The following is a 27,449-nucleotide window of genomic DNA, read 5'->3' on the forward strand; positions in this document are numbered from 1 at the left end:
ACAACTTGGATGAATCTTGAGAGCATTATGCTGAATGGGGAAAAAAATCAGTATCAAAAGATTATATACTGCATGATCCTGTTTATACAACCTGCCAAAGCACAGAGCCAGAGAATAATTAGTGATCAGCAGGGGTTAGAGGTAGGGGGAGTACTGGGTGTGGCAGTAACGGAATAGCTTTATGGGAATCTTTGTGGTGAGAGAAGAGTTTTCTATCTTGGTTTTGGTGGTGGTTACAGGCATCTACACTTGGTATAAAATGACACAGGCCTACACACACAATATATCACACACATATCAAATTCCTGGTTTTGCATTGTACTATAGTTAAACAGGATGTAATCAATTGGAGAAACCAGGTGCAGGATACAGGAGACCTCTCTGGACTATCTGTGTGATTTCTTAGGAGCTATAATTTTTTTTAACACAGGAGAATAGTTAAAAATAAATCTCATTTTGCCTTGGCTGGCTGTAACCCTATTATCTCCTAAGAGGAGAAACCGTGAGAGTGTGGAAAACCACGGTACTCAATTTTACACAGACGCAGGACCTGGGGCACCAAACAGGGTCTGTGCGCCAGCGACTGGGAAGCCCGTAGGAGTTTCCCACACCCGTCAGGACGGTGCGGAGGCGGGGTCCCGGAGCTGAAGCCGCGAGTGAGCGGCGCGCAGCCGAGCTCCCGCCCCGCCCTCCGCCGCTCCCGGGAGCCGGTGCCGCGTCCTCACCGCCGGGACTGTCGCCCCGGCATTCCGGACGGCCACAGCGCCTGGCCTCAGAGAAGAGCAAACGAACTTTGAACTAGGAACGTTTTTGGTCAATGGGCTAATCTCCCTTGCTTTGGTTATTGATTGTGAGTTAAAGCCCTGCACTGTTTTCCCTCCCCCGAACCTCCCGAGGTGCTGGCGGGAACCCCCCGCGCGCCTGAGCGCGGAGCGGAGGCTGCCGAGGCCTCCAGGGGCGGGAGGCGGCCGCCGGGCCGGTCCCAGGAGCCCGCGCCCCGCCGCGCGGGAGTCCGTGCCCCCGGAGGTGGAGGGCGCTCGGGGCGCAGGCAGCATGCAATCGCTCAACATCACTCCGGAGCAGTTCTCCCGGCTGCTGCGGGACCACAACCTGACGCGGCAGCAGTTCATCTCGCTCTACGGGCTGCGGCCGCTCGTCTACACCCCAGAGCTGCCCGCGCGCGCCAAGCTGGCCTTCGTGCTCACCGGCGTGCTCATCTTCGCCCTGGCACTCTTTGGCAACGCGCTGGTGGTCTACGTGGTGACCCGCAGCAAGGCCATGCGCACCGTCACCAACATCTTCATCTGCTCCTTGGCGCTCAGCGACCTGCTCATCGCCTTCTTCTGCATCCCGGTCACTATGCTCCAGAACATCTCCGACAACTGGCTGGGGGGTGAGTTCGCGCCCTTTCCTTCGCCCCTAATCTTCAGCCTTCCCCCCCACCGCAACATACACTCTACGCTTTTGACTTTCTTACTTTTTTTTTTTTTCCCTTTACCAAATGAATCCAGCGCCCTTTCTCAGAACTTCCTTACCAGCTCTCACTTGGAAATAAGTTTTTGCTGCTTTTGTTTCCGTTCCACCGTTTTCCTTCCTGTCGCTTAGAAACTCAAGTTAGGAAGCACTTAGGAGAGACTCAGGGCAGTAGGGTGGGAAGTCGTATCAGTTATTTCAGCTTCCTTTTCCATAGTTCCCTGGGTGGGGAAGAGCCCCTGGAGAAGGGAATGACAACCCACTTCAATATTCTTGCCTGGAGAATTCCATGGAAGAGGTGCCACGGGGTCTTAAAGAGTCGGACACGACTGAGCGCCAAACACACACTTTCCATAATTATCAGAACTTTTTCCTATTTTTTGAATAAAAGTAAGATAAAATTTCAAATAATAAAAGCCCCAACAACTCATTCCTCTTATCTCCAGCCTCACTCCCCAGGTTGCCTATACAGGTATTTCTAGTGCACATATATTTATGGAATTAAAACTTTTAAACAAACCTAATGTGTTAGCAGGAAAAAAAAAAAATCTAGTCCTTCTTAAAAACAAACAAACAAAAAACCTAAACCGACTCATACTTGGAGAAGGAATACAGAAAACATAGTGCCCCTGAAAGAGAAGAGATTAATTTCTCTTCCTTAGAAGGAGAGCAGAAATGGAAGAGAACCATTTGGAACCATTGTTGAGTGGGGAAGATAGACACCGAACTCCCCCCAAATGATCCAGTCTTTCCAAAGACACACGGCTAGAGCATGTGTTTTGTAATCCTAAATAGTAGTGGGTTGTATTCTTACCAATGCTTATGGAGTGCCCTGAGGAGGAAGCATTGGTTGTACCTGTATTTTCATGGGTGGCTGTACTCTTGTGACCACATAAAAATTCTTAGAAAGTAGTTGGAAATATAGGGAGAACAGGGAGAAGCTCTGCTATTTCCACCCATTCCTGAGCTAATCCCTTTTATTCTTATGGTGGGTGTTTATTTCATCCTACTAGTACCAACTTGAGATCCTCAATTTAAGTCTCTGGTATTGGTTTTTGTTTTGTTTTGTTTTGTTTTCATTAATTTGTACTGAATTTATTGTAGTGGATCAGGATGCTAAAATCTTTTATTCCCATCTCATCTATGATGTATGTATTTCCCCAAATGCATTGAACATTAGAGTACACAGCATTGGCTTAAAAGTGACACATAATGCAGTGTCATAAATTGATTTATGGATTACTGACTTTTTTATGCACTCTGATTTAAATCATTATACTTGTGTATTTTAAAGTTGCCCATTGTAACTAACTCCACAGAATTAATGGAAAAACTTTTGACCATCACATATAGCTTTTTTTTTTTTTTTTTTTTTGAGAAAAAGGCACAGGAGTTTTCATTTCTAAATGTTTGTGAAGACAGATTTGTGAAGCATGTTTGTATTGCTGGATGATGATAGCATTTATAAAGTTAAATGCAATTAAGCAAACTGTGTTCTTACACTGGGAATCAAAAGACTTGGATTACTATTTTGGCAATAACACAGGTTAATTCAACATGTCTGGACTTCAGTTTTTCAATTAAGTATTAGGGATTCTAGAAGCTTGGAAGTGGAATGGGGCAAATCTTTTGCCCCTATCATTGGAGAGTGATGCCTAGGGAAGACTACCTGGTGGACCTTCCTTCCTGAGGATTTAGGTGGGCATTGCAAAGATTTTTTTTGAACTTTCTGTTTTCCTAGTTCATGGTGAACATTTCACTTTAACTTCAAATGCTGAAAGAGCATACTACATTGCTTACATATATTTCAGAGTTAGTATGAGGGTAAAGTGTATTATAAAAAGTGCTTTGAAAAAATTTATCACTCCATGAATATGTAAGAAATTAATTCTATGAAGAAGTGTTTAGAGATGGTCTATGTTCATCTGGAACCAGATTTATAGAATAAATGTTCTTATAAATTGAATAAGCAACACCGAAATTGAAGTTCAAGGGAAAATAAAGCTTGTAGGCCAACTGGAGAAAGTGGTACAGGGAGAATTAACTTGTACTTCACAGGATAGGATAATAATGGCAAAACTCCCCTGATGAATTACAAAAAGAGAGTTAAAGGGAATATAACCTAAGAGTTGAAATCAGTTCCCAGTTTTTTAATTTATAAAGCTATTGAGGATCCCCTTTGTTGGCAAAGCATTTTACTATGAGAATACAAAAATGAATAAAGCCCACATGTGGCCCTATGGGCCTCAGAGAATAGGAAATAACCTAAGTTGGGCAAAAGGTAGGTATGGTAAGTGAGAATTTATTTAGCCCTGCAGCATGGAAGTCAGGAAGGTTTCATCAAGGCAGGGATCTTGAAGGGTAATTCAGACTGTTTCCAGAAGAAAAAGAAGGATGGAGTGCATTTTAGGAATAGGGCTTCAAAGTGTGGAGAAAAGAAAGAAAGTGATGTAGTCCAAGAATACTATTTAAGGAAGGCATTTCAGAGAATCCAGAAATACAGATTTTTATGCTGTTGGCATTAATTCAGATTTGAAAAATAAAATGCAGTTGGGTGAAAGCAAACCTCCCTGTGGGTTTGGCCACATATCACCTGATGTGAAGAGCTGACTCAGTGGAAAAGATCCTGATGCTGGGCAAGGTTGAGGGCAGGAGAAGGGGGTGACAGAGGATGAGATGGTTGGATGGCGTCATTGACTCAATGGGCACGAGTTTGAACAAACTCCAGACGATAGTGAAGAAAAGTGAAGCCTGGCATAATGAAGTCCACGGGATTGCAAAAAGTCTGACACGACTGAATGACTGAGCGACAACAACGTGGACCTCCAGTTTGTGACTTCTCTACAAAGCCTCTCAGACATTTCTGAGAACAGTAGCGTGGGAATGACTTGTGTTTCTTCTTTTAGTGTACTCTCTCCCTTGCTCAGGGCCAAGAGCACCTCCTGAGTTAAAGCCTATGCTTTGATAAGATCCTCAAGTGATTCATGCACGTGTGAAAGTTTGAGAGGTACCGCTTTAGGTAGTGGTTCTCAGACCTGGCCGCACAAAGAATCTCCTTAGGGAGTTTCAAAACTGAGCTGTGCCAGCCCCAGTGCCAACTGGTTGCATCTGATGCTCTGGAGTACTGACTCAGAGCCACTGTATGCATGTCTACCCAGCTCCCTGCAGGACATGATGTTGTTGCCTTGAAACTAGTCATGGCAGGAGTATTTGAACCATGGAAATTGTTAGCTATATATTTGTCCTTTAAAAAAACTCAGACACTTGTTTTCCAGCATACCCCTAAGCAGAGGTATTAAGTTTCCTTTTGTCCAGTAATGGCACATCCATGACAGTAAGACAAAGTGTATCCATAAACATTTAGTTTATTTATGAGATACAACTGATCCTCAGCATCTAGGTGTTGCCCAGCATTGTGGCAAGCTGATGTACAATCCTCTTTATATACTGTGTCTTACCATCCTGATATCAACTGTCTTTGACCTGTCAATTGACTTGTTCCCACACTACTCCCCAGAACTTCGTCCCATATGGAGTGAGGATTCTCTTCCCCCCAAAATAATAAAAATATTTGCTCCTATCTTTTCTTTGATCACTGATACAAGGATGGGGTTGTGTTATTACCATAGCAATTAACAGTAGGGCCTTGAAAGTTGTCTCCGATCTACTCTGGTTTATTTGGTCAGACTCCAGCAGTGAGCTTGCCCACTATGTTCTTGGAACCAGGGAATTTACCTCTCCTTATCTGTAGCCTACTCTTCTTCATTTTGTCTCGTTCCTCCTCCTCCTCTTTTTATCTTTCTTTACAATATCTACATGTTCTTCCACATTCATTGACTGAGCATATTCAAATTTTTTTTCCAGCTAAATTCAGTGTATTAAATTGAGTTTCTGAGTACTGTTCTCAGACACTTTGCTCTCTTCTCTAGCTTTCCTGCAAACTTCTCGTTTCCGTCTATCTTTGTTTCCTTTATGTCTCTGTCTCTTTCTTTATGCTTTCCCTTTGAATGATTCTCACATACCCTTATTTTTTTACGTGTGTATCCACAGAAGCCTAGCATGCGGTCTTTTTTTCTTTCCTCATTCATTTCTGCATTGAGGCTACAGCCAGGACTGTTCCTTACTTCCCTGATGACTCTGAAATCAGTATCTAATAATTATCTTAAGCCATAGTTCCTCACTCAATTTGAAGGCATTTACACATGAATATCTTATCAGCCTCTAACATTCTCTCACCCTCCTTTGTCCCTCTGCCCAGGGTCTAAGTTATTATTAATAGTACTATGAGTCATTCTTGTATTCTGCATTTCCTAGGTATCTGCTCTGTTTATTAGGATATTGTAGGTGGTGAGAAAGCTGTGCCCTGGTGGACTAGCCAGGTTTCAGTTAGAGCGAGAAGGGGAAGGAAGCATTCAAAGAAAAGATGGAGAATGCAGAGGATTTTGTTGATGTCAGGGTTCCAGAGTGCATAGTGGAGGAAGCACAGTGGAAGTGTTGGGCAGCAGAGGCTTGAGTCAAGTTGGGATGAGCCTGGATTGGGACCAGGAGCAAGGAATGGTCAAAGAGAACAGGCTTCACGGTGACTGAGGTACATGTGAACTTGAGGCCCGAGGGGTTATTTTATTTATTTATTTGGCTGCACCATGCCTTAGTCGAGGCAGGCAGGATCTTTGGTCTTTACTGGAGGCAGAAAATCAGTTCTAATTCTAGGCTTCTTTATGGCTCTCAGCATTAATAAGGTGAGGTGGGGAGTGTTTGGGGAGAGAGTGGAGTGGTCCCTTGCTGGCAGGGCTCTGTGCCCACTTTAATCCTGCTGTGGGTGTAGTCACAGCCAGGGGCAAGGATGGTCTCCCCGGGTGTACAGAGAGCTCTGTGACTCTCCCTGCAATGAAAAGAATTTTCTAATGGTTGTTGGCAAATTGAGTAAAAGCTCTTCTAAAAAAAGGAATTCCAAAAATATCCTAGGTGATGGCTGCATCAGTGAGGGAAGCATATATCCTTGTCTACACTTGAGGACTTCCAGCTTGGGTGATAAAATGTAAAACATCAGAATTTCTCTTAGACCAGTGTGTCTCAGTCTTGGAAAAACACAGGAATCACCTGGGAAGTTTTGAAAATGATGCCAGATTCTTTTCCCCTAGAGATTCTGATTTAATTGATACGAGTATCAGTGTGATCCCTGGGTATATGATTTTCAAATTTCCTGATAGAAAATATTGTAATTTATAACCAAGGTTGAGAACCAATGATATAGGATAAATACACGAACACTTGGGCTGTTATAAAGGTGAAAAGAAAGAATGTATGTAAAGTGCTTAAATAGCATGATACCAGTCACATGTACCAGTGTAATGTACTGTAGCTATTATATTTTTTTAAATAGCAGTTGGAGTCAGAATGCTCAGAAAATACAGAAGTAGGTTGCATAAAATTTAGTCCAACATGGAACTCGGAGGCAATTCTTTTATTGTACACAGCCAATTTCATCTATACTGATGCCCTTAACTTTTTTTGGAGTCTTTCCCAATGGATTTGAAAAGAAGTAAAAAATGATTAAAAAAAAAAAAAGTTGGGATCTAAGCCATGCCAAGAAAGGTTAGAAGTTTTCTTTCATCTGGAGAATAGAACTCTAATGCTAAACTAGCACACCAGGTTTTCAGTCTGTTTTACCCCGAGCCATAGTGGCAGGTGCGGGTGGTTGACTTGTGACAAATGAGGTAAAGCTCTCAAGCTTCATCAACAACTCCCTTCTTTCTTTTTAATAGATAGGGTTTTGCATAAGATTTCATATGAAAAAGAACAGTTATACTGAAAGGAGGACAGGAGGGAGGAAGGGAGGAAAAGAAAGAGCCCTCACTGAACACAGCATGACAAATTTAGGTGAATTTTTAGAGATTTTGAGCTGATGAATTGTGAAGTGGGTTATTAAAAGAAGTTGTGAAAATTTTATTTGATGATAAGATCTTAATTCTTTGGGCCAGTTCAGAACAGAGAGATTAGACTGAACTTCTTCAGATCTATATGATTGTTTTATTATTAACTGATTAGTGGTCAGAAAATATCACTTGTCCTTATTATAATAATTTGTTCTAGAACAGCTCAGGAACTTCAGAGTCCCAGGGGAAATTTAAATATGGTGAAATTGACGTAAAATCAATGGTATTATGGGCCTTTAAAAAATCTTTTCACTCAGAGTGTATATATTTGCAACTTAAGACTTGGTACTAGAAAAAAAAAAAATCTTTTCAGAGGGATGATCAAAGCTATTGATGAAGAATGGTCTCATTAAAGTATAAAAGAAATAAGTCAAAGGGAGGCCCAGCAGCAACAGCACTTTGGAAATAAAATAAAAAATTGAGCCATGGGGCTGGCCTCTGGGTGATGTTCCCTGGAATCAATTAGGTGCATGCTTTAAGAAGGAAAGATGCCAGGGGTCAGAAAATCACTAAATTTTCTCAGACGGTGAGATCGGCAGTAAGAGCAATAGGATTTGTATAAAATATTCTCTCTACTTAAGACAAAAACTTTACAGTTAAAATAAGGAAAAGATTTAAAAATGAGAAAGTTTGAAAAACTTTATTGTTCACATAGAATAAAAAGAATCTTAATTTGTATTTCTGGAACACAGCTCAGCATGTTCTTTGACAAGTGGTTGGTTTATTAGGATTCCTGTTTGCAAGTTCAGTTCAGTTCAGTCACTCAGTCGTGTCCGACTCTTTGCAACCCCATGAATAGCAGCACGCCAGGCCTCCCTGTCCATAACAAACTCCCGGAGTTTACTCAAACTCATGCCCATCGAGTCAGTGATGCCATCCAGCCGTCTCATCCTCTGTCGTGCCCTTCTCCTCCTGCCCCCGATCCCTCCCAGCATCAGGCTCTTTTCGAATGAGTCAACTCTTCGCATGAGGTGGCCAAAGTATTGGAGTTTCAGCTTCAGCATCAGTCCTTCCAATGAACACCCAGGATTTATCTCCTTCAAGATGGACTGGTTGGATCTCCTTGCAGTCCAAGGGACTCTCAAGAGTCTTCTCCAACACCACAGTTCAAAAGCATCAATTTCTCGGTGCTCAGCTTTCTTCACAGTCCAACTCTCACATCCATATATGACCACTGGAAAAACCATAGCCTTGACCAGACAGACCTTTGTTGGCAAAGTAATGTCTCTGCTTTTTAATATGCTATCTAGGTTGGTCATAACTTTCCTTCCAAGGAGTAAGCATCTTTTAATTTCATGGCTGCAGTCACCATCTGCAGTGATTTTGGAGTCCCAAAAAATAAAGTCTGACACTGTTTCCATTGTCTCCCCATCTCTTTCCCATGAAGTGATGGGACCAGATGCCATGATCTTAGTTTTCTGAATGTTAAGCTTTAAGCCAACTTTTTCACTCTCCTCTTTCACTTTCATCAAGAGGCTTTTTAGTTCCTCTTCACTTTCTGCCATAAAGGTGGTGTCATCTGCATATCTGTGGTTATTGATATTTCTCCCAGCAGTCTTGATTCCAGCTTGTGCTTCTTCCAGCCCAGCATTTCTCATGATGTACTCTGCATATAAGTTAAATAAGCAGGGTGACAATATACAGCCTTGACGTACTCCTTTTCCTATTTGGAACCAGTCTGCTCTTTCATGCCCAGTTCTAACTGTTGCTTCCTGACCTGCATACAGGTTTCTCAAGAGGCAGGTCAGGTGGTCTGTTATTCCCATCTCCTTCAGAATTTTCCACAGTTTATTGTGATCCACACAGTCGAAGGCTTTGGCATAGTCAATAAAGCAGAAATAGATGTTTTTCTGCAACTCTCTTGCCTTTTCGATGATCCAGTAGATATTGGCAATTTGATCTCTGGTTCCTCTGTTTTTTCTAAAACCAGCTTGAACATCTGGAAGTTCACGGTTCACATATTGCTGAAGCCTGGCTTGGAGAATTTTTGAGCATTACTTTACTAGCATGTGAGGTGAGTGCAATTGTGCGGTAGAGTTTGAGCATTCTTTGGGATTGCCTTTCTTAGGGATTGGAATGAAAACTGACCTTTTCCAGTCCTGTGGCCACTGCTGAGTTTTCCAAATTTGCTGGCATATTGAGTGCAGCACTTTTCACAGCATCATCTTTCAAGGTTTGAAATAGTAGAGAAACCCAATTTAAACTAAGAAAAGTGGGGAATATCTCCACAGAACTGAAAAACTCAGGATTAGGATTAGCTTCAGGCACAGTTGGACCTAGGTCCTCTGACAATGGTTCCAGGGCATTGGCAGTCTCCCTGTGTGCCCAGCTTCACTTTCTTCTATATTGTGGTCTCATTCTTGGGATGTTTTTTGTCAATTATGTGTAAGATGGTTCCTGGAGCTATAGGCTTTCATTTTTTTTTTTAATGCTCCCTATCTCAAAATAAATGAACAAAGTATAGTACATATATATAATGAGCCAAATTCTGATAATAAGCATTATGCTAAGTGAAATAGGCCATATACAAAAGATAAATCATATGGTTTCATTTATATTTGCCTGGGCTTTCCAGGTGGTATTAGTGGTAAAGAACCCAGCTGCCAATGCAGGAGACCTGGGTTGGAGCCCTGGGTCTGGAAGATCCCCTGGAGAAAGAAATGGCAACCCACTCCAGTATTCTTGCCTGGAAAATTCCATGGACAGAGGAGGCTGGTGGACTACAGACCAAAGGTTTGCAAAATGTCAGACACTATTGAGCAACTGAAGCACTATATTTGCCTATCTAGAATATGCAAGTTCATAGAGATAGAAAATAGATTAGACATTATTAGGAGCTGAAAGGAAAGGGAAAGAGAGTTATTGCTTAATAGGTACAGGTTTCTGTTTGACAGGATGAAAACGTTTTGGCAACAGTAGTGATGGTCACACAACATTGAGAAGTAATGTCACTGAACTGCATACTTTAAAATTGTTAAAACTGCAAATTTTATGTTACAGATATTTTACCACAATAAAAAATTTTCAAAAAAAGAAACTGAGAAAAAAAATCCTATCTATATCAGAAGATGAGAGAGAATCCTTCCTGGTAGCTGCAAAATACTCTGAGGACTTGAGGCAGCTTAGCATCATTCTCTTACCCATAGAATGAATTATCGTGGCCCATGCTTCAAAATCCTCTGCTCAAAGATCAGTCATATATATGTGCCAGTGGGGAGACGGAAGGGCAGGATCTGCCCTACCTGACTTGGATTGAGTAGAACCACTGTGGGGAGATGCAGGGACAGCTACACCCTGGCATCCTGGCAATCTTGCACATAGGTCTTCACAGAGGACACAAAGGCAAGGCTTAACCTCCATCTGAGGCTTCCCCGGTGGCTCAGTGGTAAACAATCTGCCTGCAGTGCAGGAGACGCAGAAGACATGGGTTCAATCCCTAGATCGGGAAGATCCTGTGGAGGAGGAAATAGCCACCCTTTCCAGTATTTTTGGCTTCCCTGGTAGCTCAGTTGGTAAAGAATCCACCACAATTCAGGAGACCCTGTTTCGATTTCTGGATTGGGAAAATCTCCGGGAGAAGGGATAGACTACCCACTCCAGTATTCTTGGGCTTCCTTTGTGGCTCAGCTGGTAAAGAATCCACCTGCAATGCGAGAGACCAGGGTTCAATCCCTGGGTTGGGAAGATCCCTTGGAGAAGGCAAAGGCCGCCCACTCCAGTATTCTGGCCTGGAGAATTCCATGGACTGTATAAGCCTATGGACAGAGGAGCCTGGTGGCTACAGTCTGTGGGGTCACAAAGAGTTGGACGTGACTGAGCATCTGAGCACAGCATAGCAACCAGTCTGACTGAGCCTTGGCAGAACGCTGGGTGACGGCTCTTGGAGCAGAGGGAGAAAAGCCTAGTGAGTAGCCACTGTGAGGTGGTTTCATTCCGTGTCATGGGAGACTTTCTCATCTATCCCTCTAGTTTGGTTTTAGTTAAACGCAGGACTTCCTTCATGTTCCCACTTAAGGTCCAGCTACGGGCTTTTGTGTAAGTCTGTAAAAACTGTTTGGGCTTACTTTAAGTTGTGTCAGGGGGAATCCTTCCCCGAAGAACGTCCGCTGTCTGTGCCGTTGGTCGCCGGCCCTTCAGGTCTGAGGTCTTCCTGTGGGACTAGAGACATAGGGGGCTGACGCCATGCTGATGTCACACTGTCGCTAGTTTCTGTGAATTGTCTGACAGACTCTTACTGACGGAATCTGTGAAAGTGTGACAAGCCAACCTAACAACTGTGGTGGGAATACAGGCGGATTCTTAGCCACCCCACTGCTGCTTGGGAACACCAGGACTCTTGACAGGATGTTGTCCTGAAGGAAGACGTGCGAGGCAGATAAACGCACCTGACAGGGTTGCCTACCTGTGTCTACTGGACTGAGTCCAGCTAATGGGAACTATGAGCTCCCAAACATAAGGCCTCTGTCTTCTGTTTCTTTGATGCCCTCCCACAGGCATAAGCTCTGGACTAGGTACTGTGGGAGCAAGCTCAGAGTTTTGAAGAGCCTCGCCTGCTCACCTCGCGCGTCTCTCTCCGCTTCCGCCCGCTCACCTCGCGCGTCTCTCTCCGCTCCCACCTGCTTCTGCCCGCTCACCTCGCGCGTCTCTCTCCGCTCCCACCTGCTTCTGCCCGCTCACCTCGCGCGTCTCTCTCCGCTCCCACCTGCTTCTGCCCGCTCACCTCGCGCGTCTCTCTCCGCTCCCACCTGCTTCTGCCCGCTCACCTCGCGCGTCTCTCTCCGCTCTCACCTGCTTCCGCCTGCTCACCTCGCGCGTCTCTCTCCCTGCTGCTATCACATTCACATGCTCCCTGATGGACCAGCCTCCATTCAGCTGCTCGCCCCACCCCCAGCCTGGCGCTGGAGAGATGCCTTCTCCTGCTAAGGAGTTTCTTACAAGACTGATTTGTTTAATTTCGGCTGCAATGGGTCTTCTTGGCGGCACGTGGGCTTGCTTTTGTTCTGGAACACGGGCTCTAGAACACACAGGCTCAGTAGTCGTGGCGCACAGGCTTAGTTGCTCCACAGCACGTGGGATCTTAGTTCCTTGACCAGGGAGCAAACCCACATCCCCTGCAGTGGAAGGCAGATTCCCAATCACTGGACCAGGGAAGTCCTGCTAAGGAATTATTGAAAGGTCAGTGAACAGGTCTTTGTCTTGGCCATTCCCCCTCAGACAGTGTCTCAAAAGGATTCAGCAGAAGCTAAACTTATTTCTTTTCCTGTCTTAAAGCTAAAAACTTGTAATGACTGATTCTGAAGTACTCGAGTAAGTGTTTATTATATTTATCTATCTATGCAAAACTAAATTTGTTCTTATGGCTGGGTTTCTGAGAAATATATTACTTTTCATTCCAGAAAGGTTGAACTTTATTAAGGACTAATAGAAGTCTCCTTAAAAGATAACATGTTCTCACATCCTGGGAGAAATAGATGAGGTAGTTTGGTGCAATGAAAATGAGCGTGTAATTTAGAATCACACTACCTTGTTTCTTATTCTGTTCCACTGATTATCCTGTATTAACTAGGTTATAAGTTGCATTTCTTTGCATTCTATCTGGTCCTATTAGTAGACCAAGCGAATAAGTTAAAAATGGATGATGCTACGCCACAGTGGTCAATGTGGCCTCCGAAACTACAACAAAGGTGAAGTTTTTACATCATGCTATATTTTAACAAAAATATTAATGTATATCCAGTTCTTGTGATTTCCCATTGGATTTCAGTATGAAGCAGCTAGTATTTACATGTTCCCACCTATAAAACTTCAAAGTGCCTTCGAATACATTTATGAAGTGTTTATTTTTAAAAAGAAACCCTTTTCTTTATGAAATTGAGCTATTTGCAAACATTATAGGTTGGCAAACACAGTGTTTAATGTTAGGAGATTTCTTTAATTTCTCTTTGCTGTAGTTTCCTCCTCTATAGGCTTGGGAAAACCTAGGCCCACCTTACAGGGCTGCTGCGAGAATGAATGACCTCACGTTAAAGAACCTGACACTTCCTGGCTACCTGATGAAAGGAAGCAGACTATTATTCACAGCTGCAAACAAAAAACAAACACATAGATATATAGGAGAGACTAGTGGTTACCAGAGCAGAAGGGAGGAGGGTGAAGTGGGTCAACTATATGGTGATGGGTAGCAACTAAGCTTTTGGTGGTGAGCACACTGTGGTGTGGGCTTCCCAGGTGGCTCAGTGGGAAGGAGTCCATCTGCCAGTACAGAAGATGCAAGAGACATGGTTTCCATCCCTGAGTCAGGAAGACCACCTGGAGAAGGAAATGGCAACCCACTCCAATATTCTTGCTTGGAAAATTCCATGAACAGAGGAGCCTGGCAGGCTACAGTCCATGGGGCGCAAAGGGTCAGACATAACTGAGCGACTGAGCGCAACACCAACAGACACTGTAGTGTACACAGAGGTCAAAATATAGTGTACACATGAAATTTGTATAATGATATAAGCCAGTGTCCTCAATAAATTCTTTAAAATGCTAGGTGCATTCTACATTGTGTGTAGGATGGTTTTATAACCAATAAGGATGATAGAATTAAAAGGCTGTATGTACCATGTTGCTAATATCTCAGATACATATGATAATGTTTTTATACAAAACAGGATACAAATAATCTGGCCCATTGATGTTTTTGTTATTAAAATCTTGAAGATATTCACTTCTACATGCAGACTATTATAAAAATTCAAACTAATCATTTGTATTCAGAAAATAAAAGAGTGCTTGATTTCTTTTGTCTCAGAAGCAATAATATTTAGTATATCCCTAGAGGAGAATTAAGTGGTAAAAAATTTGTTGGGGCTGATACAGATTTTTGTAATTCCATGCAAGACTCATGCGTCTTTCCAGGCCACTCCAGGCTGCAGGCACAGTGTTGTCGTGCCCATGTCAGTGCCAAGCTGTCCCACTGAATCGTGCCCCCTCTTATAATACAGAGTCTTAAGGTCCCTCAACTCCTCTGTGCCACCCTCCCCATCCCACCCCAACTGAACCTCCCTTGATTATGAATCTGTGCTACTGGTTACCTTGTGAACATCCCTGCCGCCCAGCTGATGACATGACAAGGCACATCAGGCACCTCAACTTGATAGGAACATGACCAGCGTCATGGCCATGGTGAAGCAATGCCATCAGTTTCATGACTGCTGTCCTTTACTCTCTCTTGCTGGCATGTGAGATTTGCTGGGATCTGGACAATTCTGGGGCTTCCCAGGTAACACTAGTGGTAAAGAACCCACCTGCCAATGCAGGAGGTGTAAGAGACGCAGGTTTAATCCCTGGGTCAGGAAAATCCCCTGGAGGAGGGCATGGCAGCCCACTCCAATATTCTTGCCTAGAGCATCCCATGGTCAGAGAAGCCTGGCGGCTACAGTCCCCAGGGTCGCAAAGTGTAAGACACGAGTGAAGCAACTTAGCACAGGGAATTCTGGATGCTAGAATCTCATCGGTTCTGTAGAGAAGAGATAATATTCCTGAAATGAATACCAAACTCTTAATATAGAGCTTTCTATGTGGCAGATCTATTATTATCCCCATTTAAATGGAAGAAAATGAAGGGACAAAACGATGGTGCTATGTATCAGTTATCTGTTCTGCATAACTACTCACACTGGTGGATTAACAAATACTCTGATTGTTTGCTCATGATTCAGTGGGTTGGTAGTTTTAGCCTGGCTCAGCTGGGCAATTTTTTGCTATTCTCACCTGGGCTTTCCAGGTATCACTAGTGGTAAATAATCCTCCTGCCAATGCAGGAAATATAGGAGACTTGGGTTTGATCCCTGGTTGGGGAAGATCCCCTGGAGTAGGAAATGGCAACCCACTCCAGTACTGTGGCCTGGGAAATCCCATGGACAGAGGAGCCTGGTGGGCTACAGTCCACGGGGTCATAGTGTCAGATGTGACTGAGTGACTGAGCACACAGCTCACACCTGGGGTCACTCATGAGACCCCAGTCCTCTAGGAGCCTAATGGAGGCTCACTGTTGAGATGGCCTCAGTGGAGACAGGTCATCTCTAGTCATGCAGTTTCCTTTTCCAGTAAGATAACCCAGAATTCCTTGTGTGGAAGCATCACGTTCTGGGAGAGTGAGAGCAGAAGCTTGAAGACTCCTTGAAACCAGGACTGGAAGTTGTGAAGATGTCACTTCTATGATAAAGCATGTCACACCACCAGCCCAAATTCAAAGAATGGAGAAATAGAGATCTCGTGACTTGATGAGAGAAGTGGCATAGTCACGTTGCTACGGGTGGGTGCAGGGAGTTGCAGAGAGTCATGGAAGAAATATGTAGCCTTTTCTTTTTTTTTTTACAATTTGTCATCATCACATTAAATAAATTGCCCAAACTCATACAGATAGGAACTGATGGTTCCAGGATCTGAAGGAGTCTGTTTCAGTGTTAGGGTTTTAGCATAGTGGCTCTGCTGGAAAGAGGCACCGTTTCTACAATGCATTATGCTTCATCATCTACTTCTGCTACATTTACCTATGGTACTGGCCACACAGTTTGACCCCTAGATGTCAGATACTGTTTTGGGACCTAGAGGACACATTTCCTGAAATGAAAACATTGCCATGATCTTTTCCTCAGAAACCTTGAAGAGAAGTTGTTGTTGTTCAGTTGCTCAGTCATGTCTGACTCTTTGCGACCCCATGGACTGCAGCATGCCAGGCTTCCCTGTCCCTCACCATCTCCTGGAGCTTGCTCAAACTCTGGTTCATGAAAACTCATGTTCAGACTCCTGCAAAGTGACTCTCAGTAGCTCTTCCCAGCAGCCCACTACCAGTTGGACTACTAATACACACACAGAGCCCATACTGATTGAGATATGGAAGGACCTGTCAGGTTAATCTACAGCTGAAACCCCATGCTTGACTTTTTAAAACTTTCGCTCTCCTGTAATATCCACAGTTAATAAAGGACTTCTTTTTAAGAGGAGGAATTTTATTGGATCAAACTGTAGTCTTGGTATCAATATGAAACTGGTCCAAGCAAAGATTGTCTTCAGTGGACTCTGTGAAAGGTAAATTCATTTTAAGAGAACAGTTTTACTTTGCAAGAACAGTGGTGGAGGCTTAGAAATTAGCCCTGATCTAGTGCTTAAAGCAAAGTAAGTGACACTTAATGAAATAAAATAACACTTTGAGTAAGATGTAGATTCTGTTGAAAACTTCACGTTACCTATAAATAGAATCGTTAGGTTTAAAATGTATATCTTCACACTGTATCTGCAGGATGCTAAAACAGCTCGTAGATTCAGCCAGCACATTATTCAAATTAGATTTTCAGTGTTGGAGAAGTAACATATCTAAACTTTATGACTTTGAAGACACAATTTATTTGCATATATTTATATACACATATATATGGGCTTCCCAGGTGGTACTAGTGGTAAAGAACCCACCTGCCAATGCAAGAGACATAAGAGACACAGGTTCGATACCTGCATCAGGAAGATCCCCTGGAGGAGGGCATGGCAACCCACTCGAGTATTTTTGCCTGGAGAATCCCATGGACAGAGGAGCCTGGTGGGCTACAGTCCATAGGGTCGTAAAGAGCCAGACATGACTGAAGCGACCTAGCAAGCAAGTATACGTGTGTGTTTGTGTGTGTGTATGTGTGTATCTGGTGTCTTTCACTAAAATGAGCTCCCCTGGTGGCTCAGTGAGGAATCCGCCTGTGATACAGGAGACCTGGGTTCGATCCCTGGATCCAGAATATCCCCTGGAGAAGGGCATGACAACCCACTCCAGTATTCTTTCCTAGAGAATTCTGTGCACAGTGGAACCTGGCAGGCTACAGTCCATGGGGTCTCAAAGAGTCAGACACTACTGAGCAACTAATGCTTTCACTAGAATGTAAGTTCCATAAGATCAAAGATTTCATCTGTCTTGTTTATCCAGCACTTAATTTGTTGCCCAGCAATAGAAAGTTCTTAATATCATGTAAGAGGTTATCAGTAAATATTTTTAATGAATTAGTGTATATCATCTATCTATCATTGCACTGATGTTTGAGGCTTTTAAGGAATAAGTTGTATTTATTTTTGTGATGTGCAGAAGAATGAGATTTCATTGACTTTTGCTTTTTTGGTTGCAATGAGCAAAGATTCAGTTTACCTCAAATAATTGGAGTTATGGTGAGGCTGTTTTGCAGCAATAAAGAAAAAGGGCTTCATGTTGAATTTAAGGATGGTGACAGATCTCATGGAAACTGAAGTGGGTCCCAAGGAAGCAGCTGTGTGGAACACACCATGAGAAGTCATGAATCTCCAGAGCTTAGTCACAAATGTGACTTTGCTTCCCTTTAGCAATTGAAAGACCTGCTGTTTAAATCTGATTGCTTTTTACTATCACAGTGTTTAATCTTTTGGTTTATTAAGTCTTTCTACTGTCTCGTATCTTCTGCCTTCTGCTTTACTCTTGGTATCCTGAATAAATCTCAGTGTTCTAGGTAGCCCAGGCTAGGTACAGCATCAAATTCTAAGAAACTTAGTCCAGTAACCCAACACTCCTGTAAAATAACTTAAAATTTTACTTGCATACTTCAAAAAAATTTTAAGGTTTTAACTAACTTTTCGTAAGGTTATTTCTTAAAACCCCTTTCTTCTCTTTCACTCAGGTGTTTTCTGTCACAATTTGTCATGTCCCACAAGACTCTTCTCAACTTGCAAGTCTCAGGTATCTTTTTCAGGCCATCTGTACTGCAGACACAACGTTGCCGTCTTGTATTAATGCAAAGTCCTCCCACTGACTCTTGGCCTCCCCCTTGGTAATCCTGGATGTCTAGACTCCTCAACTCCTTTGTGCTACACTTCCCATTGTTCCCCAAGAGACGCTCCCTTGATTATGTTCCAGTTATCTTGAGTGTGTTCCACTTATATCGTGGACATTCTTGCTCTTTAGGTCCTTTCCTTTCTCCAGACTGCCCAGTCTTTTCCCTTTTTGTCTTCCTTCACTGTTCTCCTGTTCCTGTTTGTTTTTTCTTTTCTTCTCTCTCTCCACCTGTTCCCTTTCCTCTGTCCCTTTCCTTCTCCCATTTCCTCTCTCTCTCCTTTAAATCTCAGCCTTATTCATGCAAATACCCCATCTTAATATCTACCCCCGCCCCACTTATCCCACACAATCTGGTTAATAAAATGGCCCCTAGAGGGAAATATCTAGCAAATATTTTCCTTAGTTAAGGAGTGAAGTGTTGAAGAGAGAACAAAGCTAGGAAAACTCATCCTATTCTATTTATTCATCTTTAGGTTTTCTATTTTCTCAAAATCCTGTGGTCTCCACTGTTGCTTATGTCTTTTCTGTGTATCCTCTGGCTTCATTTGATACTGTATCTTCATTTAATTTACTAGGTCTTAGCCCAAAAAGAAGCTTTGATTTTGGGCACAGTATGCTTTGACTTTGGCCTTGACTTTGACTTTGGGCCCAATATCCAGTCAGCAAAGGGCTGTGGGGAAAGGGGCAGGGTCGTGAGACCCACGCAGAGCCTCTCCTTCTGCAGACTTGGAGAGAAGGGCAGGGCTGTGCTGTGGCAAGATTGACACATGAAGCGGGATGTAGTGTGGGCTCCTTCCTTGGAAAATTCCTGGAGGCTGCAAAATACACCAGGCTTGTGTGGACTTCAGAGAGGTTAATTGACTAATTTGTTTCCTTTAAATTTATCTATGAAATTCACAAGTCTTTGGAAGAACTCTTCTCTGTGATAATTTACAGAGTTATTTCAATAATTATGATGGGAATTTCATGTCAGATAAGTATAAACCTTGGTGAGTTATCTAAATTGGATTTGCTTTTTATCCTTGACAGACTTCACTTTAAATAGTCTTTATTGTAGCAAACGTTCCAGAGAAAGACTTTCTCTTTAGTTAAAACATCTGTATATATATTCCCCATTTTTTTCTCTCCTTGGAAAAAGGTATATAGCAAAAACAAAACAAAAAAGCCTTAATCAAGGAAAGGAACTGGGGGAAAACTACACCCATTTTTTTCTATTATTGTCAAAAACTCTTAATTTATAGTGTTACTGACACATGAGAAGCTGACTCTATGAGACTGGGATTTGGTTATCTTCCATGAAAAACTTGAAGGAAACCTAACAGAAATAAATAAATAAATAAAAGTTAAGTTAGAGGAATATGAGCCAAAATAGTATAGTGAGCTGTTTGGGTTCCATGTGACTTTTATAATCTTTTTAAGATGTTTCAGTTCTAGGTGGTAGCAATATAGAGAATTGATGACAACTGAAGTTCCTGATGTAAATGAAAAATGACTACATCACTGGTAACTGGAAGATATCTTATTCTGGGAAGAATAGTACTGGTTTCTTTTAATTTGAAATTCTGTGGAGGGAGGAAGGGCTGATGTTTGGCTGAAACAGTTCCTCCAGCACAAGTCATTAAGTCAAGTGGTCATAGGACCCGCTTGTGGCCCAGTTACCTTGGTAACACAAATATTTGAAATGGGAAGTAATGCTGCCTAGGATCAAAAGAGAACGTCTTCAATAAACTGTGTACTTTTCATGAGTGCTTCATACATGATGATCCTGTAGTCTTACAAAAACTATTATATTAGAAATGCTAGTATTTCAGGTCAGTAATGCCAATGTGAGGCTTTTGTAGTTGTAATTTTGTTTCTCAAACTTTCCACTTTTAAAATGTAGACATTAAATGTAGATGTCTGCAAAAAATAATAAAATAAAAATTGTGTGCTTTTCTTGCTATTTGGGCTTAAATAATGCTTTTCTTGCTTGTTGGGCTTAAAGCTCAACCTTCAGAAAACTAAGATCATGGCATCTGGTCCCATAACTTCATAGATAGGGAAACAGTGGAAACAGTGACAGACTTTATTTTGGGGGGCTCCAAAATCACTGCAGATGGTGACTGCAGCCATGAAATTAAAAGGCTGTTACTCCTTGGAGGAAAAGTTATGACCAACCTTGACAGCATACTAAAAAGCAGAGACATTACTTTGCCAACAAAGATCCGTCTAGTCAAGGCTATGGTTTTTCCAGTGGTCATGTATGGATGTGAGAGTTGGACTGTGATGAAAGCTGAGCGCCGAAAAATTGATGCGTTTGAACTGTGGTGTTGGAGAAGACTCTTGGGAGTCTCTTGGACTTCAAGGAGATCCAGCCAGTCCATCCTAAAGGAAATCAGTCCTGAATATTCATTGGAAGGACTGATGGTGAAGCTGAAGCTCCAATACTTTGGCCACCTGATGTGAAGACCTGACTCATTTGAAAAGACCCTGGTGCTGGGAAAGATTGAGGGCAGGAGAAGGGGATGACAGAGGATGAGATGGTTGGATGGCATCACCGACTCAGTGGACATGAGTTTGGGGGTAAACTCCAGGAGTTGGTGATGGACAGGGAGGCCTGGTGTGCTGCAGTCCATGGGGTCACAAAGAGTCGGACATGACTGAGTGACTGAACTGATCTGAACTTGCTATTTAGAGTCTGGGCAATAGACCTGTAGCATCGTATCACCTGGAACCTTGTTAGAAATGCAGTCTCAGATTCTGTTCCAGACCTAGTGAATCAGAATGTGCATTTTAACAAAATTGTCCATGTGATCCAAATTCACAAGGAAGTTTGAGACCCATAGGTCTCAAATACATTATTGATCTCTAATACACCATTGATCTCTAATGCACCGTTCCTGTGTTCCACTTTGGGACAGATTATTTTCACTGATGGTAATAGGCATTTTAACTAAGCATTTTTTGTTAGCAAATAGACAGGCTAAATATTTCTCTTTGATTGTCTATTATACCACAGAAGCAGTTACTACAGTAACCAGGACATATGCTATTACAGCTCGTTTTTCCAAGTCATCATTATGCCAAGGAGGTGTGGAATTTAATACACAATCAACTTTATTTATCTGTCTGATTTGTTGATGGCCAAAATCCAGCTGAACCAAATTAAATGGGAGAACATTTCCTCAAAGTAAATAAGCTTTTATGAAACTGTTCACTCTAGTTTCCAGAAATTATAACTTTCCTTAGTAAATCTCTAGGTTATTGAGTGCTTTTTCACCTTTCTGTAGCCTAAACCTACATTTGCAGAGTGAAATCTGCGGAATGTTATTGTCAAAGTACATTCTTTGAATAGATTTTTATATAATTTTTCCTTGGTTCATTTATTCATTTACTTACTGATTCACCTAATATTTTTTGAATCCCTAGTTTATGCTAATCATTATACTGAACTCAAATACAAGGGTGAACAGTACACAATTTATGTTGTGTAAGATTTTAAGGAAAGAGCAGTTTTCCTGGAAAATGTGAGTAGCTCTGTATTCCTAAAGGTTAGCATCCAAAGAGAAAGTGGTGAGAGATGAAGCTAGAGAGGAAAAGAGAATCATGAAGAGCCTTTTAGTGCTATACGAAGGAGTTTGAACTTTATTCTGAAGCAGAGACATTACTATTCTGGAGCAGTGAATTTCAAACTAGAAGTTGCAACCTGTTAATTAGTCATTTGTGCATCAGGATTAGCAATTTTTGAAAAGAGTTGAAATAGAATAGAGAATTTCAAAGAGTATTTACATAGTTAAATTTTGGTTGTGTGTGTATGTATACGTATAATCATATGTATACACACACGTAGTAAGAAATTAAATTTCATGTGTGTGTGAGTAATGTAAAGATATTTCCTATTGTAGGTCATGATCAAAACCGCTACTGTAAAGGAGATCAAGTTAGAGCAACTACAGTTGCCCACAAGCAAACCAAACCCATCAGAACTCAGCAGCGTCATGGTTATGTTCCATTACTACACGTGGCAATACTCTGTGTCAGCCACCTCTCAGGACTGGATCATTAAACTGGAGGAATTGATGATTCAATTTCTATGAAACACAGTTAATTTTTAAAAAATTTATTTGGGTTGCTAATAAAGTAGAAGTTTGTATTCATCTTGGAACGTGCGAGTGTGGAATTGTTGTTGTTCAGTTGCTTGGTCGTACCCAACTCTCGGCGACCCCATGGACTGCAGCACACCAGGCTTCCCTGTCCTTCACTGTCTCCTGGAGCTTGCTCAAACTCATGTCCATCAAGTCGGTGATGTCACCCAACCATCTCATCCTCTGTTGTCCCCTTCTCCTCCCGCCTTCAATCTTTCCCAGCATCAGGGTCTTTTCCAATGAGTCAGTTCTTCGAATCACGTGGCCAAAGTATTGGAGCTTCAACTTCATCACCAGACATTCCAATGAATATTCAGGACTGATTTCCTTTAGGATTGACTGGTTTTATCTCCTTGCAGTCCAAGGAGATAAAGACTCTCAAGAATCTTCTCCAACAGTACAGTTCAGAAGTGTCAACTCTTCGGTGCTCAGTCTTCTTTATGGTCCAGCTCACGTCCATACGTGACTACTGGGAAAAACAGCTTAGACTATACGGACCTTTGTTGGCAAAGTGATGTCTCTGCCTTTTAGTACACTGTCTAGGTTTGTCATAGCTTTTCTTCTAAAGAGTAATCATCTTTTAATTTTGAGTGTGGAATAGACCGTGACAAAGGCAAAGAGATGAGATGAGATTGAGATGAGATTTGTTGAGGTGAGATTATGCCAAAAGACTCAAGTGGTGGCTGCATGGAAAAATGGCTATCTTACATGGTTTTTTGCCTCAGGCCACATAGCTCTCTGACTATTGTTATTACTGCAGTAAAATCAGAGCTGTTCCTAGAAAAAGAAAAATATGGTGTGTGCATATGTGTGTGTGTGTTTGTGGGTGCTCAGTTGCTTAGTTGTGTCCATCTCTTTGTGACCCCATGAACTGTAGCCTGCCAGGCTCCTCTGTCCATGAAAGTTACCAGGCAAGATTACTGGAGTGGGTTGCCATGCCCTTCTCCACGGGATCATCCTGACCCAGGGATCAAACATGTATCTCCTGCACTGGCAGGCATGTTCTTTACCACTCGCCTCACCTGGGAATCCCACAAGGCACAAACAGGGGTGAAGGAAAGAAGAGTAGAGGCGGGCAGAGATAGACTTCCATGATGTTGCAGAAGCGCAGCAGTCAGAGAGGGCCGTGCAGGGAAAGAGTTGAAAGACAAGCATGTTAGTCAGGGTTCTGCTGGGAAACAGAACCCACAGTATGTGTGTATGTGTGTATGATCTATCGTGAAGAATCGACATGCACATGATTATGGAGGCTGAGAAGTCCCACAGTCTGTTGTCTGTAAGTCAGAGACCAAGAAAGCATGTGGTGCTGGTGGTTCAATAGCCGGAGAGCCCCAGAACCAACGTTGCAGATTTCAGTCTGAATCTGGAGGCCTGAGAACCAGTGGTCTAGAGGACAGAAGAGCAGTTTCTCAGCTCAAACAGTCAGGCAGAGAAAAACTTCAACCTTCCTCCAGCCTTTTGTCTATTTAGGCCCTCAAGAGACAGATGATGCCCAACCACACTGGAAAGGGCCATCTGCTTTACTCAGTTCATCAATTCAAATACTAATCACCTCTGGAAACACCCTCAAGTAATGTTTAACACACCCAGACACACCCAGAAGTAACGTTTAACCAGACATCTCGGCACCCCATGGTCCATTCAAGCTGACACATAAAACAAAGTATCACAGAGTATTGAATAGAGTTCCCTGTGCTATACAGTAGGTCCTTGTGAGGTGATAGATGTTAACTATATTGATTGTGGAATTATTCTGTAATATATACTTGTTTCAAGTCATGTTTTACACCTTAAACTAATGCAAGGTTATATGTCAATTTTATCTCAATGAAACTGGGGGAAAAAAAGAAAAACTATAAATCCACTTCCCATTTTCTTTTCTTTCTATTTTGAAACATTGTTTAGTGTCTAAGCCCACACCAGTGCTATAGTGTTTATTGAAAAGACTTTTTAGGATATCTAAATATTGTATTTGGAAAGCCCCTCATTTCTTTGACCTTCTCTTTCAGAGTTGATTTAGCTGTGTAGGAACCTTTACTTCTCCATAAGCATTTAAAAATAAGTGTATGCTAAGTTGCTTCAGTTGTGTCCAACTCTTTGCAACCCTGTGGATCATAGCTCAGCAGGCTCCTCTGTCAGTAGGATTCTCCAGGCAAGAATACTGGAGTAGGTTGCTGTGCCCTCCTCCAAAGGATCTTCCTGACCCAGGGATTGAACCTGCATCTCTTATGTCTTCTGCGCAGATTCTTTACCACTAGTGCCACCTGGGAAGCCCCCCGAAAATGTTCATTCCCCTAGAATTTTGATTGGTATTGTATTTATGTGTCGTTTTGGAGATAATTGGCATTTTTATGATAAGTCACTGTGCAATATTAAGTTGTGTTAATTCTATGTGATAAAACAGAATAGTGGTCCTTCAAAGATGTCTATATCCTAACCCTTATGAACTGTGATTATGTTACTTTACTTGGCAAAAGGGATTTTGCTGATGTGACCAAGTTTAGGATCCGGAGCTGGGGAGATGATCCTGTATTATCTGACTGGACTTTCTTAATCACAAGTATATGTATAGACAGGAGTGTCAGAAGCAAGATAAGGAGATGTGGCAACTGTGTCACAGGTCAGAATGATGCAGGACTTTGAACTGAGGAATGTAGGCAATCTCTAGAAACTGGAAAAGGCGAGAAAACAAATTCTTTTCTAGAGCCTTCAGAAGGAATGCAGCCCTGCAGACCCATTTAAACTCCTGACTTCCAGAACTGTAAGGTATAAATGTGTGTTCTTTTAAACCACTAAGATTGTGGTAATTTGTTGTACCAGCAGTAGAGAAATAATAATATCACCCTTTGCATATAGAATAATTCTGTTTATTTAGGTATTACTGGGTGTTATTCCTTCCAAGCAGAAACCTGGTATATTAGGTATTGGATGGACATGTTCTTCAGGGATGTTTAGGATCCTTCTCAGCTCTAGGATTGGATTTCATTAATTTAGGTCAATATTTTAAATTTCATTCCCCTTGTCCATGATGAGTTATAAAATGGGCATACAACCGATTTTGGCCACGGGGGGGTGGGGGGTGGTCTAAGATTTTCCTCACTTTCATAAAGGGTTTGAGAAAAGTATATATTTTCCTTTCCTGTCTTGGCTTTTGAATATTGTCTGAGTTGCAGTGCTTAGAGATAGTGTAGTCTGCTTATTTGCACAAAGGTACCACGCTAAGAACAAAAGCAGAGCCATGCTGAGGAGGATGAAGTAATGCAAAGGAGAGAACGCCAGTCCATGGTGAAATCATTCAGCTGTAGAATTTACTGCCCATTATTGCTCTACCTCTGGACTCGCTTTCATGTGAAGTAGTACATCTCCCTTATTGTTCAGCCAGTTGAGATGAATTTTCTTTTATTTGCAGTCCAAAACATCCTGATTAACATACAGAACAAACAAATAGACATGCAGAAATATAAAGAAAATAAAATTTATGTATTTAAAATCCAGAGGTAATTATAATGAGAATTTTAGTGTGTTACACTTTAGTTTTCTCCTGAATATATTTTTAGCAAAATAAAAACTCCAGTGTTTGAGTGTATGTGTGTGTGTGTGTCTAAATGTATATATCACTTGTTTATTGCTTGATTTCAGTTAGTTTTCATTTAAATCATTCATTGAAAGATGGTTTAATAATTTACATTATATTGACACATAAATTATTTACTCATACAGCTATTTTTTGCATTACTTTAGACTAATTTGGCATTGTTTTATGTTTGGTGAGCAACTGAGTATATAAATTACATGAATGTTTAATATTTTTATTAAGCTTTTCTGGGAAGAACACTTTATAATGCACCTTTTTTGCATGATAGCCTTTACATACAAGAATTTTTTCCCTAATGCCTAACCTGGGTTTCTCTATTTCTTTCCTTGTATACAAAAAAAGATAAAAAGGAAAGGAAAGAAAGAAAAATCCCTGCTTCATTGTTTGATAGTAAGTTATTTTAACATTTTAGCATAATGAAGCCACATTGTTTCTGCTTTCTGTTTTATTACCCTGATGTTTAACCTGGGCTTATTTTATTCTATTGTTTGAAAATCTGACTATTGCCATTATTGGAAAGTAAAAAGTCAATTCAGTTACTTTTTAAAAATAGATTTGTACCTATTAGAGTAATGCAAATAAAAATACCAGAAGAAATATAATTTTACTTCAGTCTACTTGTTTTTTCTAGCACAGATATACATGCAGAAGGTTCTTCTTTTAGAATAATTGAAGGAAGCACTGTGAGCAGGACTACAGAACTAGTACCAACTTGGCTCCACAAGGGAAAAGCCTCAGAGTCTTGCAATTTGTATGACCCCTAGAGGAAGCCCATTCATCCTAAATCAAAGTCTTTCTGAGGACAACTCCAGCTCATGCACACAGAGAAGCCTGAAGTCTTTCATGTTGCTCTATTCTTAAATGTGTAAAGGCAACCAAGGATCGTTAGGCAGTTGAAGAATGTTTGCAGAATAAAAGGGAATAAGACAAACGGATAAATGTAACTAGAATAAATGGGTGATTTATAGATTAGAAAAATTCTAAGTAGTATGTTTATACCTACATATTCTGAAGAATGTCTCCTCATTTGATATTTTCCTAGTGGAATTCCTATTGGTTTTTAAGTCTCAAACTTCTACAATAAATACAACACCTTTTTTTTTTTAGCTGATTTTACACAAGAAAAAAATTTATGTCCCAAAACTTAATAAAAGATTTTAAACAAAATGATTTATCTATAAAATAAAAATTCTCAAGCTCTATTCCAAATGCACTTTGGTAGAACATCAAAATCATGGATATTTTGAACAGCATGCCTAGTGTCCACAAAGGGATGTGTGTACAGAATGTTACTGACACTAATAAAAGAAACCACTCCATTTCACACATTCTCATGACTTCCTAGGTAGCTCAGCTGGTAGAGAATCTGCCTGCAATACAAAAGACCCCAGTTCGACTCCTGGATCGGTAAGTTCCCCTGGAGAAGAGATAGGCTACCCATCCCATTACTCTTGGGCTTCGCTGGTGGCTCAGATGGTAAAGGATCT

At 41.6% G+C, this 27,449-nt stretch overlaps 1 protein-coding gene across 1 annotated transcript in view; it reads left to right on the forward strand.

Annotated features, from left to right (window-relative positions):
- The first annotated feature begins 1,050 nt into the window (after positions 1-1,050).
- The window catches only part of QRFPR (pyroglutamylated RFamide peptide receptor), a 51,833-nt gene continuing 25,434 nt past the window's right edge, over positions 1,051-27,449 (forward strand). The window contains exon 1 of the mRNA XM_065907546.1: positions 1,051-1,393. Within this exon, the coding sequence (XP_065763618.1) occupies positions 1,054-1,393 (340 nt within the window). The 5' untranslated portion in view covers positions 1,051-1,053. The remainder of the gene's footprint in view (positions 1,394-27,449) is intronic.

The sequence above is a fragment of the Muntiacus reevesi genome, chromosome 16, assembly GCF_963930625.1.
Source record: "Muntiacus reevesi chromosome 16, mMunRee1.1, whole genome shotgun sequence".
In the NCBI taxonomy this organism is placed as follows: domain Eukaryota; kingdom Metazoa; phylum Chordata; class Mammalia; order Artiodactyla; family Cervidae; genus Muntiacus; species Muntiacus reevesi.